A 20,335-nucleotide genomic window follows, 5' to 3' on the forward strand; every position below is an offset into this window, starting at 1 on the left:
CCCACTTTCCACCAGAGTAGAAATAAAACAACTGATACATACACTTTTGTGCTTCTTGGGTGTCTTTGTTGGACTGCCAGATTCCACCTTGAATTTCATCCAACCATAACACAGCTGACTCATCCTGGGTTTCCTACAAACCATTAAAAGCAAAACAATACTATAGTCATCAAATCAGGGTACATGTCATGATGGCGGCTTCTGAGACTCAATTAGAGACAGAGGAAGAAGTTTCCAACATACAAGACACGTGGAATAGTCAACTGGAAGAAGCCGGGCACCAAAAACCTGGTAAAGGGTTACAAGAGAAATATCACAGATGTAGGTGATGGATATAAGAAGATGGATTCAAGTTGTTCAGGAGGACAAGAGCTGCTAGAAGGGGCAAAACGTCCCAACTGGGAAGGGGCGTAGGGACTTAAATACTGTGACAAGCACCATGACATGAAGTACTTTTTAGAAAGCCTCCTTTGCCAACAATATTCAGAGGGAGTTAATATTCTCTGTGACTACTGTTTTTAGGACTATCAAGATGTTATCACATGTGAAGCCAGGAGTCACTATAGGCAATTTAATCTTATCACCAGCTTATATTCTAAAACTTGAAAGTTATATCAGTTGTTGGAAACTTAAAAACACATTTTCACACAGAAACATAATAAATGGTGATTAGTTTTCTCAGCATGGCCAACAAAAGCCTCTCTAGTCCATAGTGTAGTTTGAGCTGAATACTAGGGACAGAGGTGAAATAGTAGTAGAGTCTTTTTCTCCTTCTAGACAAGGCACCTCAGGTTTTAAAGTGTCCAGGTTGAGAGTCATGTCTGAGGCAATCTTGACAGACCCAACAAAAGTAACTGTTCCTGAGGCTTGAGCTAATAGCAATTGGGATAAATAGTAGCTCAAAAATCCATCGAGACTACTTGATGTAAATATAATTTGCCAAGGCACCAATGAGGCGGCTGGGATCAGTAACTATAACTGTGTTGCCAGGTGAGGCAGGGTCTAGGCTGTGGGGCAAAATGGAAAGTTTCACTGCCTTCTGCAGGCCCAGCAGTTGAAGTGCAAAACCTTAGAGGAGGCTTGGTTTTCCTCCTGCATTACTGGGGAGAGATACACAATATTTCACTCAGCAGAGCCAAGCAGTCACAAACCCCTGCAATTTATAAAGCGCCTTGGAGACAGGGTAAGGCCAAAGGAAGGCATCTGAAATCGAAAGATGTCTCTGTAATTCAGAGTTTTAGAAAGATCATTTAACTTACAATCATAAGAGGCACCATCCCAATTTAAGAAGCTCATATCTTGGGAAAGGAAAAGAGTAACCCGATAAATAGAATGCAAGAACAAGTCACCTAATAGCTGCAGAACTTAGCACTTTTCTACCACTGGTCAGCTTCTGTTACTGAAAATAGAAAATGGCCACACACAATTCCCTAGAGTCATACGAATAAATACTGGCAATGCTAAGCAATAGTTTCAATATGAGACGATACAATGAGTCAGCAACAACTTAAAATGAGAAGTCATAAGCTAGACGGCTGAAGGTGCAGTCTCCAAGAGAAGTGGCATAAAAACCCTTGCACCCCCAAAGCAAGTATTTCCACAGAACCAGGCCACTTCTGTCTCAGTTTTAGGCTAATGCACACGTCAGACGGCTCTGAGCAGAGTCTACTGTAAGCAAAGCTTGGGGGCTTGGCACAACCTTCCTTGCAACCAGAGAAAGGCGCAGCTTATCATGATTTCTGACCATTCAGAGTTCTGTCTTCTCTGCCCCGGACAGACTAAAGCAGAAGGATTAAAGCAAACACTTCCATACATACTCCCCCCTAAGAAACAAGGTACAGAGCTGTGGTGTGAGAGGAGGGAAAAACAACAACAACAATGGAGCAGTACATCAGGGGAAAATGATATATAGAAATACCCCTCACCAGACTGAAGGAGGCAAGATCGGTGACATACACCTGCTCATCCCAGTGTGAGGAAAGAACAGGCTCTCTCTGCTCCAATTAGATCGAATAAGATGACAAAACCCAACATCCTCCTGTTAAAGTTTGCTCTAAAGATTAACTCAAATCACTCAGTAGAGAGTTAAAACCCTGAACGACATATTGTGGAAAATACTGAGATAAAATAGATTTAATGTGAAAATGCTATATGAAGTATACTGAAATAACATCCCTAACAACTCTGACTGACACTTAGAAGCACACTGACTGCATTTTAGAAGAGGTAAAGAGATAGGGACCAGAGATAAGAACCAAACGAGTGGGCAATGACTAGAGGTAAAAGAGGTGGAGAAGCCACAAGATACGGCGAAAAGAAAGGGAAAAGAGATGAAAGAATGGCTACCATAAATATATGTGTGTATATATTCGGAAAGCACAAACACACACACTTGCAAAGGGCACTTCTCACCCCTTAAAACCTCCTTAAAAGTCTCTCCTATTATATGTGGCATGGATGCGTGTGTCATGATTGATAAAATATTACACATATGTACTGATAATATATATGTAACATATTATAGATACATATATGTGTAACATAAATATAATGTTTTATCGCTCATCACATATGTAAACTATGCTATATATACATATAAACCACTCCATACCTACCATATACACATGTAAACACACACACATGAATCTATACAACATATTTATCAACACAAGCACTGATCAATCAGAGTGGAGCAGAGATCTCATGGCCCCTTGCTGGTTTAGGTGTTAATCCTCCAGTTGCTCATAGCGGAAGTTCAGGGAAAGAGCTAGAACTGGGGGTGGGACACATTTGGGAGGCCTGGGACAGGAGCAATGTACCAAACAAAAGTATTCAATATTTTAACAACTGGTACAGCCATGTCAGTGCACACCAGCTGATTTTTAGCTACATGCATGTATGCCTGTCTGTGTACACGCAGACTGTGGGGTGGGGGAGGAGAAGCCAGACTTAAAAATCATTCATATTTGTAATTATAAAATGAGTTCCTTGAGAATTCCTGATATCTCTGTCTTGGCATTCAAACAATACTACCCAGTGACCAGTAATCTACTTTTAACAAGTATTCCAAAGGCACTAAATTTAAATGAAGAGAGAACTGACAATGGTGAAAACAGTAGAGGAAGGACCTCTGAATATCCCCTCCTACATAAAAGCAACAAAAACACTGACAAAAGTCATCAGAATCAACTTTTTCAAAACTACAGAAATGAACCAAAGGCTTGCAGCAATCAGAGAGAGTTTATTCAAGAACAGTTGACTCTCAGTAAGAACAGTGAGGCCTATGGCACTTAAACTGCCCTATTCCCATTTGTGCTCTGCCCACCCCCCTCCGCCCCCACCCCATAAACACCTACCTCCTTCAAAGCCCTATCTATTCCCACAGAACTGTCATTAGTTGCCATGTTAGGTAGTTCCCTGGAAGACCACAGCTAGGCTGTCTTTATTTGACCTGACTTAGAGCTTGCCCAGTGCAAACAGCCTTTTCTCCAGGGGTATTTGTCCAAAGCAGAGGTAACTGCTTCACATCACAGATGCCTGGGGCAGTGGGTAAAAACTTAGGCAAATAATAGGTTAACCAAAAAGCTTAAAAGGAAAAGCTAGAGAATGAGATGTCCACAGAGAGCTTTGAAAAGCTCTGACAAATTCCTGGGATGGGAATCTAGAAGGTCATAGTGCATTATGGGCTATGCACATGCTCAGAAGAGATCTGATAAGGCTGTAAGCTCTGACCTCTGGCTGACCTTGAGGCTCTGGGCAAGCATGAAGTGAAGGGTAAAGCAAAATTGTAAACTGCCTGGCTGAGAGTCGAGGGCATGCCCCAACACACACAAAGGCCCTCAGCAAAGGCTGGGAGCTTTATTGGTTCTAGGCATTTAAGGAAATTTCTGACTAATCATTAGCGGACCACTAGCTAACCAAGCAGAGACTTCAGTGGACACACATGACAAAGAATACAGACTTGAAAATCACTAAACAAAACAACAGCAGAAACAAACAGGGACAACCATAAACCCTGAGGAGGGGGTAGAATCTGATTTCCAAAGTTGACCCATTATTATTAAAATGTCCAGCTTTCAACCAAAAATTACAAGACATGCAAAGAAACAAGAAAGCATGGTCCAAACAGGAAAAAAACAGACAACAGAAACTGTCCAAATTGAACTTAGTAGACAAAGACTTAAATCAGCTATCTTCAGTATGTTCAAAGAACTAAAGGAAACCATATCTAAAGAACTAAAGGGAAGTATGAGAACAATGTCTCACCAAATAGAGAATATACATTTTTTAAAAAAGAACCAGATTAAATTATGGAGTTGAAAAATATAATAACTGAAATGAAAAATTCACTAGAGGGATTCAGCAGATTTGAGTAAAGAGAAGATATATGCATAATGGAATTCCCTAAAGGCAAAGAGAAAGAGGCAGTTTACTTGAAGAAAATCTGAACAGACCTATAACAAATATAGAGATAGAATCAGTAATCAAAACATATCCCACAAAAACAAAACCAAAAATTCAGGACCATATGGCTTCAACGGTGAATTCTACCAAATGTTTAAAGAACTAATATCAATCCTCTACAAATTCTTCTAAAACATAAAAGAGGAAGGAACACTTCCCAATTCATTCATTCTATGATACCAAAACCAGACAGAAAGATATTACAAGAAAAACAGATCAAATTTAAATTAAGATCTTTTGCTTGCTAAATTTGGAACTCAGATGATTATTTTTAAAACTACTCCCAAGAGGAACTTAAAAGCTGAGCTGAGGCTTAAAAAAAGACAATTACACCTAAAGTATAGTCTACCCATCTGAGCACGGCACTGTTAAGCACATTTTCCTCTAACTCTCCCCTTCCTCTGCCTTTGATGAACTCTGAAAAGTTATTCCACAGCAAAAGGAAATGCTTCAAACTCTAGTCACATCCTCTAATAAAAGTTTAACTCCTATGATCCAAACAAAAGGAGCAGTAAGGCCCATCACATGCGTGAGAGCTGGTACAAATTATATCTTCAATCTACTTTCCTTTTTTAGACATGGACTCAGACCTAGCTTATTCTTTCAAAGCCCATTCCTCTGTCAGTTGGATCGGATATAAGACTCCTTTCGGACTAATACGGCAGCAAAAAATAACACTACCACCACTGGCCTACAGAGAATCATTGCAGCCAGGCCCCAGGTTAGAGATTCTGAATTAGCAGAAATAGAATTAATGCCTAGGAATCTGTATTTTTAAAATGACTTTTCCAGCGTTCTAGTCATCAGTCAAGTTTGGGAAGCACTGATCCAGTAAACTGATATCAAAGACAGGCCTCTATTTACAGCTTCCCTACAGCCAACCGCTTCTCACTTGCGTAAGTAAAATCAGTTAATGCTTTTGTCTAGATTTCCTCGCTACAAAATGGGGGTTGTGATTCAACCTTCATCACAGGATCAACTGACATGCATAGCAATGACCCTCTTTTTTTTTCTTTTTTTTTTGCTGTACGCGGGCCTCTCACTATTGTGGCCTCTCCCGTTGCGGAGCACAGGCTCTGGACGCGCAGGCTCAGCGGCCATGGCTCACGGGCCCAGCCGCTCCGCGGCCATGTGGGATCTTCCCGGACCGGGGCACGAACCCGTGTCCCCTGCATCGGCAGGCGGACTCTCAACCACTGCGCCACCAGGGAAGCCCAGCAATGGCCCTCTTAAAAGGAACCTGGTACTTGCTACACTTATATGTTTAGGACACAGTAATGTCAACTACTCTCATGACAATGGAATCAAAGGAGATCTATCAACATTATATTATCCACAGCTCCTCCCCTACAGCCCAAACTTCTAGAGCCCACAAGGCTGTCGGCGTACAATAGCTCCCTTAACACAAAAGCCCTGATCTGTTTTACCACTTTTGGCTTCCCAGAAGGAATCTGACCCCCCGAATTAAGAATTTCTTTTAGGGCTTCCTAAAGCAACATGGCAACTTCCTATTCAGCAAGAGGATTAAAAAAGGAGTAAATCTCATCCATTTCCTCAACAAACTAGCTGAGAGGCAAGACAAACTTTTTAAAAGATGGGTTTGTATTACAATTACTTTGGAGAACAGATTCATAGCAGCATTATCCCTAATAGCCACAAAGTGGAAACATGATCACTGACTCATGAACAGATAAATAAAATGTGGTACAGCCATACAATGGAATATTATTCAACAGTAAAAAGAAAATACTAATACATGCTACAGCTTGGATAAACCAAGCTAAGAGAAAGAAGCCAGTCACAAAGGACCACACATTGTATGATTCTATTTATACGAAATGTCCAGAATAGACAAATCCATAGACAGAAAGTAGACTGATGGTTACCTAGGACTGGAGAGACTAAGAGAAATGAGGAGTGACTACCTACACAGGTTTCTTTTGGGGGTGATGAAAATGTTCTAAAATTGATTGTGGTGATGGTTGCACAATTCTGTGAATAGATGAAAAAACCACTGAATTGTATACTACAAAACAGTGAGCTGTATGGTATGTGAATTATATCTCAATAAAGCCATTATTTAAACTAAAAAAAAAAGAAACTTTACGGCACTACCTACTAAAGCTTAACATATGTATTCCCTATGACCCACAAATTCCACTTCCAAATGTATACCTAATAGAAATGCATACATATATTTACCAAAAGACATGTGCTAGAATAAATCAGGATAGTGGTTTATTCCTGGGGAGTGGGGAGGTGAATAAGGATGTAAGGGGATATAGGGGGTTTCTGTTAATGCTTTTTATAATCCGAGCACCAATTACATAGGTATGCTCACTTCTGAACATTTATACAACCGTACACTTAAATAACTGACACATTTTTCTGGATCTTATATTTCAATTGAGAATTTCTTTAAAGAGACATAAGAGATGTGTCTATAACCATAACAACAAAGGACAACAAAAAAACCAAATATGTAAAATAGCATAAGCTTCTGGAGGGCAGAGTCTATGACTCTTATGTGTCCCTCCAGTGCTCTGAATCTAAGGGTGCCCAGGAAATAGTCATTGAGAGAACACCCCTACCTCTATATCCGTTCTAGGAGGGATGGAGTTCTCGGAACAAAAAGGAACAATTTAGTGCCACTCACCTGGGCTTTCTCTCTCTTTGCTCTGATCAGCGTGTCTTGGTAATGCTGGGCCACTCCTGCAAGGACCCCCTCGAGTTTAGCTGCAGGAATCTGCAGGGCCTGCAGAGTCTTTTGGGCATCACCTTCATCCAGGGCTTCATTAATTAAACCAATGGCTAAAATCCCTAAATATGAATGGACAAAAGGTTATTTTTTAGATTAAGAAATTGTATAAATAAAACAGTCTTTAAACATGGTAAGTGACCATAAATCCTCTATCCAAGAGTTACCATGATTCAAACTACAATTTGTCATCCATAATATTAAGCAGCATTTAAATCTTTTTCCTTTAAATTTAGTGGTTTTTTTCAACTAAGTAAACTCCCTTATATCCATATTCCTATTGAAATCTCAAGTCCTTTTGTTTTATCTTTACTTGCCCTAACTTAAGAGTGATGAGGATTTTGATGAAACTGGCTTTATAAAGGATAGCTTTCAAGTATACTCCAATGTGTGATCAAAACCATTCTTGATTCACAAAAAGTCAAGAGTTCAAGGGATCTTAAAAGTCACCTAGTGGGACTTCCCTGGTGGCGCAGTGGTTAAGAATCTGCCTGCCAATGCAGGGGACACGGGTTCAAACCCTGGTCCAGGAAGATCCCACATGCCGCAGAGCAATTAAGCCCCTGTGCCACAACTACTGAGCCCGCATGCCACAAATACTGAAGCCCATGCCCCTAGACCCCATGCTCTGCAATAAGAGAAGCCACCGCAGTGAGAAGCCCACGCACCACAACGAAGAGTAGGCCCCGCTCACTGCAACTAGAGAAAGCCCGCACACACCAACGAAGACCCAACGCAGCCAAAAAAAGAAATAAATTTAAAAAAAAAAAAAGTCACCTAGTTCAACATTTTTATAGAAAAAAAAGATGAGTCTTAGGAATCTCCTCTCCTACACCACACAGCAAACAAGTAAGAGACAGAGAATCAAAGCTCAGGGTCTCCTACTCCAAGGGAAGACTCTTCCCACTAAATCACTGAATATTTCTTACAGGAAACACTAATTAAAACTAGAAATAGTCACTCCTCAGGTATCTCATCCAACTGGACTACTTTTGTAAAGACTCTGTTGTATAATAAAAAATTTGGCTGGTCTTTGTCCCTGGTTTCTGGAAAGGAGGCTCTAAACCCTTGGAATTTCCCAAGCGATAGGAGTATCTTCATTATCCATAGTGGGCCCCTAGGACCACACCTGAGTTTATGCCAACCAGGTGACTGCTGGTGGGCCCCTAGAAACTTTTGGGATAGGGGCTGGTCACGCTGGAAAGACCAACCATGTGATTAGAAGATTGGGGCTTTGAGCCATGTGATCTCAGAATATCAGCCCAGCTATTCCAGGGAGGAGAAGCAGACTGGAAATTGAATTCAATTACTTGGCCAATAGCTGGCCATAATTCAATCCATTATTTGTATGGAACGAAGCCCCACTAAAAACTCTGGATATCCAAAGCTCAGGTGAGCTTCCCTGGTTGTGATACTCATCAATGGGCTAGGAGGGCAACACACCCTGAGGATACAGAAGCTTTGAATTTGGGACTCTACCAGACATTGCCCTCCTGTTCTCTTCTTTTGACTCATCCTGATTTGTATTCTTTACAATAAAACTATAACCGTAAGTATAGTGCTTTCCTGAGTTCTGTGAGTCATTCTAGCCAATTATTGAACCTGAGGGGATAGAGGGAACCCCTGAATATATAGCCAGTTTTTCAGAAGTGTGGTGACCTGGGAACTCCAGAGATTAAGGCTGGTGTCTAAAGTGAGAGGAGTCTTGGGGAGGACTGTGCCCTCAATCTGTGCAATATGACCTAACTCCAAGTAGTCAGTGTCAGAACCACTTCTTATAATAGCATTTAAAAATAACAGATCATGTTCAATTCGCCTCCTGAAAATTTTAGTTCTTATTACATACTTATCTAATCATAGCAGTTGCCTGGTGTTTCGAAAACAATATACAACTGTAGCTTTTTGAGATAGATTTTTTTTTTTTTCCAATTTCCAAAAATCCTCCTGGGAGTAGTGTTTAGAACCAGCTCATGGAATCACATTATCTGTAACTGTGACATTATCTGGGGGGACGGGAAGTAGATTACTCACTCTCATGTTCCTCCTGCACCACAAGATTCACATGGTCCACACAAGCTTGGATGTCATTCCACGTAATAAATTCATTATTCTCTGCATCTGCTTGAGCTTTCAGTTTCATCAGCTCATCGAGATACCTGCTCCATTCCCCCAACAAAAGAGACAATGAAGTGCAACATAAGAAAAGGGACCTTCAGGATTATTTTGGTTGACAGGAATGAGAAGACATGGGGGCAAAGGATCCAAGGAACAGAGATAGCTAAGGAACCCCAACAGCTTGATGTATTCTAGAGGTCAGCTTTGGGACCGAGGAGTTACCTTGAGCAAAGTGTAAAAATGCAAGGATATCACTTATTCTTAACGGCCTATTTATATTACATGTTCTAAATTCCAAGTAAGACCAACTCTGGAGTCAGTGGCAGCAGCTCAAGCAATCCCTCTAAAGACAAGGAAACAAGGCCATACACCAGCTAACAAACACAGAAGGAATGACAGATCAACAAATCACCATTCAGCAACTCTTACTGAAAGTATATGGATTTAGGCAAGGATTATCAATTGGGGTTAAAAATATTAGATGAATGGTTAATGGGGAACTGGACATTTTGATGCTGCAAAAGGTACAAAAAAGATTATATTCTGGGGATTCCCTGGTGGTGCAGTGGTTGAGAATATGCCTGCCAATGCAGGAGTCATGGGTTCGAGCCCTGGTTCGGGAAGATCCCACATGCCGCGGAGCAACTAAGCTTGTGTGCCACAACTACTGAGCCTGGGCTCCAGAGCCTGTGAGCCACAGCTACTGAAGCCCGCAGGCCTAGAGCCCATGCTCCACAACAAGAGAAGCCACCTCAAAGAGAAGCCTGTGCACCGCAACGAAGAGTAGCCCCCGCTCGCCACAACTAGAGAAAAGCCCATGAGCAGCAACGAAGACCCGAGGCAGCCAAAAAAAAAAAAAAAAAGTTACATTAAAAAAAAAAATTATGTTCTGGTGATAAGGGAGAAAAATAAATATGCAATTGGAGGGATTAATGTCCCTTAGTATCTCTAATGGTGGGGACAAGCAGATTTTATATGCCTCTTGATATGAGAAAATATGAAACACACATCGCCAAAAATATTTAATTGAATCTTGACAAGTCTTTAGACCTAATTTACAGGAATAAACCAAATATTAGGAAGCAACCAGAACTGAAGATGGGACATTTTATAGGACAACTGGCCCCATCTCTTTAATAAGTCAGTGTCATAAAGAAAGGGACAATGCTAGATTAAAAGATACCAAAGGGACACAATAATCAGATGTTAACATGTGGTCCTGGATTGGATCCTGGTTTGAACAAACCAGCTGAAAAAACAAACAGTTTTGGAACAAGAAGTACGAAAATGGACTAGGTTTAGAAAGTATTAAAGAAGTACTGTTGATTTGTCAGGGTACAAGAGTGTTATTTTGGCTATATAATATCCTCATTGTTTTAAATAAGCATACTTATAAATTTAGGAGTGGAATGTTATATCTGTAATTTACTACAAAACCTTCAGCATAGTAAAGAATAAAATGTATCAAAATAGAAAAAATAAAAGACAATCACACTGAAGTCACAATGCCTGCAAAGAAAATAGGAGTGTTGGCACACAAAAGACAGAGGTGACAGCTACCTAATGGATTCAACCCAGCACTCTGGGCACCCACCTCTGGCAGTTTTCTTCTTCAATATTGGTAAGGCCTGTAACTGAACTGCTCAACTGTTTCCATACTGTATTCATGTCTCCGGATTCCAGCGCCCTGTTGATTAGGGCCACCGATGACAACATCTCCACTGCAACAGAGAGCTCAGGATGGGTGAGGCTATGCTGTACAGAAAGCGAGGGGGGAAAGAGTAAGGAAAGACATTCTGGAATACCAAGGGAGGTCAGAAGTTTAATAAAACTTTTACTAAGTTTCCAGTAAAACAAAACAAACAAACAAAACCCCTCTACCTAACTACACCAAGAAGTGGGTATTAAATTTTAAATTCACGTCCACTCTGTTTTGCTCACAAACAGCACAGGTTCAGTTAACTCACCTGAGGACTCTGTTGCTGCAGGGTAGCCAGTTCCTTCTGATAAAGATCGGCAGCAAATGGAAACACCTGGGGCAGCTGGGCTTCGGGATTCATTAGCTCCATAACAGTCTTCTCAGCAACACCCTTCTGGATTGCAGCATTGATCGCTGCCACTGCTGTCAGTCCTGGGTAGAAAACAAGGAGGTCACAAAGGCAGCTGGCTTTGAGAGGCCCGAGGGGAAGCAGATGCCAATTTTCACAGAAGAAAGTTATATTCTGTGGATAAGCTATTAGCCATGACGTTTGAAGTAGAACTTTCATCTTTAGAAAACAGCCTCCTTTGTATGAGGGTGAACTGCATGGTATGTGAACTACATCTCAATAAATCTGTCTCTAAAAAGCAGCCTCCTCTTCTCCTCACCCCTTTTTTCTTTCCACTCCAAATCATCCTGCCTGCCACCACTACGCTCTACCTAAGACATCCTTCCCCTACAGAGGGGAGTCTGGCAAAGAACTAGCTTATTAAGCTGCCATTCAAAGCTTTCCACAATCTTTCCAAGCATTTATCTTACACAACTCAGCCTAAAACATCTACAAAAATTTTATTCTACCCACTGTTCCATAATACATCTTTCACCTTCTGTCCCTCTGCTCACACTTCCTCTTCCCCTGTTGCCCCATATTAGGAACACCCTTCTCTCCTGTCTCTCAACATACGAATCTTGCCAATCAATCCCTAGTCCTATCTCCTCCAGATGCTTCCCTAACCAACCACGTAAGCACGAGCTTCCTAGCCAAAGTGAGCCTATGCTGACTCTGGTTCTACTTTTAAAACTGGAGGAACCCTTCTGCCACCAAAGGTACCTGGTAGGTGACTGCAGCTAGTAGCCTTGGGGTGGGGTGAGGAATGACAGAATCTAACCTCAGGTCCCTCAACGACACAAAGCCACTTTCCTCCCCTACTCAGGATCTCAGTGGACACGCAGCTGAGAGGACTCTTACTTCTCTGATACTGCTGGGCAGCAGTGTTTGCGGCATCCACTCCAGACTGTAGCTCCTCCTTCTGCAGGGCCTCAGCCTGACCACCATGAGAAAAGCAAAGAACACTTAGGTAAAGATGACTCCTGCCTAGGCCTCCGGGCCTTGTAGTTCTCATATCTCAACAGCAGTCACTAGGGACAGAGAGCCACAGGCATAAGAGACAGCTTCAGGCTACACACAGCCAAAGCGGCAGCCTGAGCGAGAGCCGAATGCCCTTGTCAAATCTCGGGTAGAGTGACTCTCCTGATATAAGCACATTAAAAAAATATATTTTGTAAAGAGCATCAAAATGTTCTGAGATAAAATGTTTGTAGAATCATTAGCACATTAATGCTGCTTTCTCTGGCCAATGCTGAGGATTTGTAAAATGTATACTTGTCCTTATTTAGAAAAAGAAAAAAAAAAAGAAATCCCCTCATATTTGTTCTCAAAAAAGAAAACCATAAAGTCCCACACAGTCTACTCTTACTGCACATTAAGTACTTTCCCAGTGTTGGCCAGAAGAAACTCATCAGGTATGGTTTTTTAAAAGTGGAAATTCCTGAAGTAAGAATAAAAAATTTCAGGTTCTCCCCAATGGCTTTTAGTTGGGGATTTAAGGGACTTCAAGTGAAGGGGTGGTCAGATTCACTTGCCGGGATGGGCAATGTTTATTTTAAGAGACGATTTACAACTCTAAAAGCAAAAGAGAGCTGAAGACAATGTGTACTTTACCTGAGTATATTAAACAGCCTAATTCATCTGCAGGAGAAAAAGTTATATTAGGGGGGAAAAAAAGCCCCATATATACCTTGACACAACAGCATGGGATTCAAAAGGATGTATATAAACTCTTGCAGGTGCAACTCAGGGTACTTTTACCTCTCTCTTCTGCTGTCTATCACTGAGGAGCTGCTTGAGGTACCAGTCACTATTCTGCTGCTGCAGTCCTCGAAGGCCCAGCGCTGGTGACTGCAGAATCTTGAACAAGGCCAGTGCAGATCCCTGCTTCAAAGCCAGGTCTATATTCGCTAACGCAGCAAACACTGAGGAGGAAAAAAGGCAAACGCTTAAGAAAAAACTATGTTAACATTATAGCCTAAAACATTTTTTCCTTCCTGAAAACCAATCCCAGTCCCAGATCAGGGAAATATAATTAGATAGCTTTTATTCTGGAGTATCACAGAAGCATTAGACTTTGGGGTTGGAAGAGAACCTTAAAGTCATCACGTCCAGGGGTTCCCAAGTTGTTCAGATTTAACAGATTCCTGGACCACACCCCAGGCCTACTTAAAAGCTTCTAGATGCAGAGAGCTTGGCACCAATATGGGCAGCAATATAAGAGGCACCAATAACACATGCCTAAATTCCCTCTAAAATGCCAAGTCATTATCCAGACTAAACTACTATACAGGAGAAGGTATCCCACACAGCAATTTACTACATCTCTGGACAATTCTGTTTATAAAAATTGTTAAACCTCCCACCCTAGAGTTGATACTTGAATACATCCAACCCCCGTCCCTGTGACTGTCTACTCCTGACTAAAGAACCTTAGTTCCTCCAACCATTTCTTATACAGCATCATTCTGAATCCCTTCATTATCCTGGTGTACTCTGGTGAATGTACTCTGCCCAAAGCAGTGCTTAGACATCAAGGCTGGTCTGACTGCGTGGAGTGGAAGGGGCTCTCTACACCACCTCAATATTCTCTACTTCTAGTCACAGAACCTGACGTCACACAAGGGCTTTATTATCCAACAGTAAAAATGCAGACTTTCCTCCATCTGAAAATGATAACAAAGATACCCTCCTCATAAGATTAAATAAAATCATATACATGAAAGTACTTTTATATTGTAAAATAAATAAGGTATTATTAAGTTGAAAGTCAAAATATCGTACTTTCTGATTTCAGAAATGACAGCCACTGGAAAATCATAATTATTGTATTATTTTCAGCTTTCCTATTTTAGAAGAGAATATAGAGTTCGCCCTCCCATGTCCCACCCAGGAATGACCATATGATTTTACCACCAAAGTAGCAAAAAAAAAGTCAATAATAAAATACTAAAAATTAAAATATTTGGGGCATAGCAGTATTTATCAATTTTAACTGTTTTCATTAGTAAAGAAACAAAAAGAAAATTAATGTAAGCTGTTATAAAGAAACAAAACAGTGCAAGAGAAAACAAAGTCTCAAACTAGAACTAAAAAATAACACCAAGAGGTGAAAGGATGAAAAGGTTAGATTCCTAAGAGACTGTCTCCTTCTTCCCAACATTCCCCTGCAATTCAGCTCACTGATCACCACACGAAGGAGGTGAGCAGCTCCTTGAATCATGGCTGCAGGTCTATGTGGCCATTAGCCAACTAAACAAGCATTTTTCAACAACACAGACCAAGGCACCTGCTGCAAACACAGCCATGAACAAAGCAGACAGGTTATCTCCATCTTCAGGAAGTTTTTGTAGTAGTGGGGGACAGAAAACAAAAGCAATATAGGTAACAAGCAGGTTTCCTCTACGTATGCAATGCAGAATCTCAGACTATCCATCTGCAAAGGCATCTGGTCAATTATGCTTTTACTAGAAATGTAAACTTACTACTTAAATATGTAAATATTTAAATGAACATTTCCTAATACTATAAAGTTTACAACATTATTTAAACACTTTCTCCCACTATGCTTTAATTACCTAACTCTCATTTTCCTTATCCTACTTAACAAAAAATAAAAACTTTTTCTCATTTTTAACTATCTGGCCTGCAGCTTTCTTCTGGGGCAGCGTAAATGGCTTCTCAAGCCCTAGGGAAAGAATCTTATCTGTTATTACATTAAGATGATTCCCAGGACCTAAAGTCCCTCTATCTTCCTACCATACAACTTTCCCTTGTCTCAGACTTTCTCTACTATTAGGAAAAGCTTGTCCCCCATGGGGAATTCTGCCTTATCCTCACCTTCTTAACTACCCTAAGAACCCCAGTGAAGGTTCAGATACAAACCTCGAGGAAAAGTCATCATTCTTTTCTTTATTCTATGACTGTACTTCACACACCTTTGGTTGCCTTGAAATTACTCACTGTATTGTTCTAACCAAGTTGCCCTGAAATTATTCATTTGACTATTTACCTTCCTCACTATACTGAAAGCTATTTGAGGGAATTTTTACTATTTTGCTCCTCTGACCACATGAGAACAATATGCATGGAACACTTTAAAAATATATACATATGTTTCTCTCCTTATAAGTTTATAACGGACTCTAATATAATTAGCCAGGTAGGGCTATAAGGCTAAAAAATCCCAGACAACATGGTAGAGAAAAAATCCCTTAGTAAATAAAAGAGTATTTTACGCGGTGTATGCAGCAGGAAATGTGCTGGACTTTCTTCTCACACAGAGAACTAACTACAAGGGCATTCTGGTTTATACTTGCTGACTTAAGTAGTATTCATACAGATACAGCACAACAAATCACCCATACGTGAATGGAACTATCACTCTGTTCAGAAAGCTATTATCCTACATGAGCCAGAATGGAACAGAATACAAAGACTCCTGGTCAGGATTTAGAACTCCCTATCACATGGAGTTGGTAAAATCTTATAAATTCACTCCAGTTATTCAGAGTATTAGTTCAAGTGAGAAATTGGGATCTCCAAAGGAACAAAGAGGACGCTGATTACTTTTACTATTATTATTATCTTGATCAAGATAAGATCAAGTCTGGTTGAATCAAGCAAGGTTTTTTAGTTCTTTTGGTGAGTCTAACCCTATTCTAGGAATTATGAGGATTTGAAAAGCAGAACTCAGAAGTAAACTCTACTTTAAGTTTATAAATATGTCAGAAACAAAAAGCAAGCAATTAAGACAATACATAATTAAGAACAAAATTGTGTGGTTTAGCATATAAATGCAGTAGGACATGTGAAAGGCAAGTATATAGTGAGCTAGGATGGGCACTGAGGTGAGAACTGAGCTGAATCTTGAATGATGGGTATAATTTGGATTAAGTAAGAGATGAGGCATGAGGGCATTACAATGGCGAGATTACATGATTAACAAAAGTGATAATAATATTGTTTACTGACTGCTTACTAAATACCAGGCAATTGACATACATTATCTCATCAATTCGTATAATGATTCTATGCCACACGTACCCAATTCCCACAGCTATTAATACGAGGGCAAGAGATCAAATCCCAGTTCTGAACAACTCCATAGCCATTTTTCATGAGTCATGAAATAAACACAATGAATATGGGAGACAATTAGGCACATGAGTTTCTATAGAGTTATATGCATAAAATACTACATAAAGAACTCCACCAGGCTAGGGATCTGCCTTTTGTCTGGCAAGTAATAAGGAACTAATGCAGGTTCTTTTGAAGAAGAGTAACAAAATGAAAATGACACTTTCAAGAAATTAGTTTTTCAAAAGTGTGCAACATACACAAAATCAATATGAACAGTACAATCTCATTTTTGTTTAAATATATGTTTTGAAGGATATGTTAAAAATATCGAGTGGTTATCCTAGGTAATGGGGTCTAATTTTTTGTTTGTTGTTTATTTCTGGATAACTTGTATTACTCTTTAAAAGAAAAACAAAACTATATAGGAAAATAGGGACTTCCTTGGTGGTGCAGTGATAAAGAATCCGCCTGCTAATGCAGGGGACACGGGTTTGATCCCTGGTCCGGGAAGATCTCACATGCTGCAGAGCAACTAAGCCCGTGCACCACAACTACTGAGCCTGCGAGCCACAACTAGTGAGCCCGCACGCCACAACTACTGAAGCCCGTGTACTCTAGGGCCTGCATGCCGCAACTACTAAGCCCGTGTGCTGCAACTACTGAAGCCCATGCGCCTAGAGCCCGTGCTCTGCAATAAGAGAAGCCACCACAATGAGAAGCCCGTGCACCGCAATGAAGAGTAGCTCCTCTCACTGCAACTATAGAAAGCTCATGTGCAGCAACGAAGACCCAATGCAGCCAAAAATAAATTGTTCTTTTAAATTTAAAAATAAATAAATAAATAAAAACAGGAAAATGAAATCCCTATTCAGATTTAAGTGTCTAACACAGGGTGAAAGAGTGAAACTGTAGCCAAAAAATCCAATTTGTAAGTTACAGTAGATGAATAGATGGAGGAGTGGGGGCCTGTCTGAGGGCAATGGTAGCCCAAAGAGAAGACGTATGAACACAAAAGACTTAAGTAAATGAGTAACAGTTCCTAAGCAAACCCATGAATGTCTGAAATAAACAAACTTAAACCATGCCATAGGTCCAAGAAGAGATCAACAGCTGCCACATTATTCTGTAACATTCTTTTAGGTGCCTGATGTGGGGACATACTTACTGTTGACTTTATTTATATTGCCTTGAATTTCAGCTTGAGTGAGCAGCTCCTCATAAACGTCCCTTTCTCTCTCAGAGCTTTCTGTCTGAAGATGAATAAGAAAGTGTAACTAAATTAGCTCAGGTCTCTAAGAAGACCACAGAAATATATTTGTGCTCCTCCCCCACCATTACAGAACCAACAGCAAGTAAGGGTGTGGCTTAAAATCCTTAATAAAGAACAGAGCAGAATGCTACACAACTGTAACTAAACACATAAAAAGCAGATCTGGGCTTCCCTCATGGCTCAGTGGTTGGGAGTCCGCCTGCCGATGCAGGGGACACAGGTTCGTGCCCCGGTCCAGGAAGATCCCACATGCCATGGAGCGGCTGGGCCCGTGAGCCATGGCCGCTGAGCCTGCGCGTCCGGAGCCTGTGCTCCACAACAGGAGAGGCCACAAAAAAAAAAAAAAAAAAAGCAGATCCACTTGTAAATAACAAGCCCAGGGGTTCTTCCAGAGTCAGGCAAGAGAAGGAAGCACTGGTGAACCCTGCCCTGCTCACTGTGAGTCTGCAGCCTTGCCTCAGACCTGAGCAGAACAGGTACATCCAGGGACTAGATCGCAGAGCCTGTCACTGGTTTGCACAAAACTCAAGAAGGAAGCAGAAGTCAAAATAGAATCTAACACCAAAAGACTACATACTGGGTAACTCCATTTCACTTATATAGAATTCCAAAAAAATAAACTAAAGTGATCGAAAACAGACTGGTAGTTGCTGGGGTCAGGGGTGGGGAGTACGAGGAGGTACAGACTGACTGCAAAGGGGAGACGTGGGAACTTTTGGGGTGGTTACACATCCATATACATTTGTCAAAACCCATCAAACTGTACACTTTAAATGGTTGAATTTTATTATATGTAAATTAATACCTCGATAAAACTGATTTTTAAAATGGAGTCATATCAAACAGTGAAAGAATATAAATCAGTTAGAAAGATCAAATGTTCCATTTTTACCCTGTTTTTAGCATTTGTCATTTTGTCCTGCTTGGCCTGGTAAAGTACATCCTGGTAAGTGGAAGCCAGGGGCTCTTCAAGGTTCACAAGCATGGCATTGGGATTTTTCAAAGCTGCAAACGTGTCAGCTGAAATTCTATGGTCAATAGCTTCATTAATGGCAATAACGGCAGCATGTACTAAAAAAAAAAAAAATTCAAAACATAGAACACTAAGGTTATACAAAGTAAAGGATATACATTACACATTCAAACACTGCAACCCCCTATCACAGAAAGAGGCTCCTTTTCATAGATGGAGGGGTTAGAGGACCCCCAGATCTTTAAGCCCAGTCTTTTTCCTCTGATGCACAAACCCACAGCTCGGCCTGTGATCCATGTCTGGAATGCTGAATCTGAAATCTTAACAGGGAAATATTCATAAGAGACTCTGAAAGGAGCCTTTGAGCATTTGTTATGGAAATGTTCACCTTAATCATCACGTAAACACCATCAGAAAATAAGAAACTCCAAAAGGCACTGAAATGTAGAATTCACTTTCTAGTGCTTTTATTTTAATCAAAATCACTCACTTATTTCCAAATAACAATAGCATAGATAACTGTATAGTAGTGTTTAAATCTATATCTACTGACCTAAACTTGCTAGCAAAATTCCTAATGTCTAAGACCATCATTATAGTATTAATCATTAAAAGTAGTAGCAACAATCCCATTTGAACCCACAAAATTTCTCTCTTCTTACATGCAGCTTCATCCACTGACAGTTCATTAGCCAGAATGCCCCCGATCTTGCTAAAGGCAGGCATCTGGATCCCATACTTCTCCAGTTCAATCTTCATGTTGTTGATTTCTTCTTCTACAGGGAAAAATTAAGACCCAAACAAGCAAGTTAAGCACCTTTCCATAACACAGAGAAGGAAACATTCCTCAACTACAAAATGTATTGGATAAAATGACATCTACCTCTTAGGGTTGTTAGAAGGATTTAAGTAAGATAATATATGGAAAGCACTTAACATGATATCCGGTACATAACATGCACTCAATAGACACAGTATTATCAAGAGCATCAGAAATAACTATAACATGAGACTGGCTCTATTGAAAATAGTTCTGCCAAACTGCTACTTATGGCATTCCCTATAATGAACTTACGAATGCAGCAGCTTTAAAGGCAGCTCGAACAAGAAGTGAATCACAAGCCAGTTATCTGTCTTTACAATTCAAATCACTAGCTACTATTACACAATTTCGTTTCTAAGGCAGAAAGCCAAATGATAAAGAAAACAACATGTAAGGTTTGGCCCTTGCCCCAAGTCTGGGGAACAACTTCTCTGGAAGGAAAAATATCACAGATAAAAGTTTTATTTACAATTTTTAAAACTCCCCGGCCTACAAAAGATTTGACTCTATCTTACCCCTAACCAATATTACCATTGTTGTTTTGCTCCCCAAGCCCCCATCTCTTCAAGCATCTGACTATAGCAAACACCCACCCAAATAAGCTAAAGTTTTAAAATTAGTAAATTGTCATCTTTGTATCATCTCGCTCCCCTTCCCTTGCCTACAACTGGTGCTCACTGGAAGGGAAGGGGCAAGACTGTTATAAAGATTTTTCACTGTACATGAACCTTTAATGTTACATGTTAGTATTATATTATTTTTT

General features: G+C 40.4%; 1 protein-coding gene across 1 annotated transcript in view; it reads right to left on the bottom strand.

Annotated features, from left to right (window-relative positions):
* The window catches only part of IQGAP1 (IQ motif containing GTPase activating protein 1), a 102,741-nt gene that overhangs the window by 33,187 nt on the left and 49,219 nt on the right, over window positions 1–20,335 (bottom strand). The window contains exons 7-16 of the mRNA XM_082844272.1: window positions 19,412–19,525; window positions 18,669–18,847; window positions 17,672–17,756; window positions 13,186–13,349; window positions 12,286–12,361; window positions 11,305–11,468; window positions 10,932–11,092; window positions 9,254–9,378; window positions 7,121–7,284; window positions 43–133 (exon numbers count right to left, since the gene is read on the bottom strand). Coding sequence (XP_082700398.1) covers window positions 43–133; window positions 7,121–7,284; window positions 9,254–9,378; window positions 10,932–11,092; window positions 11,305–11,468; window positions 12,286–12,361; window positions 13,186–13,349; window positions 17,672–17,756; window positions 18,669–18,847; window positions 19,412–19,525 — 1,323 coding nt within the window. The remainder of the gene's footprint in view (window positions 1–42; window positions 134–7,120; window positions 7,285–9,253; window positions 9,379–10,931; window positions 11,093–11,304; window positions 11,469–12,285; window positions 12,362–13,185; window positions 13,350–17,671; window positions 17,757–18,668; window positions 18,848–19,411; window positions 19,526–20,335) is intronic.

This window comes from Leucopleurus acutus (assembly GCF_964270905.1).
Source record: "Leucopleurus acutus genome assembly, chromosome: 1".
NCBI lineage: Eukaryota > Metazoa > Chordata > Mammalia > Artiodactyla > Delphinidae > Leucopleurus > Leucopleurus acutus.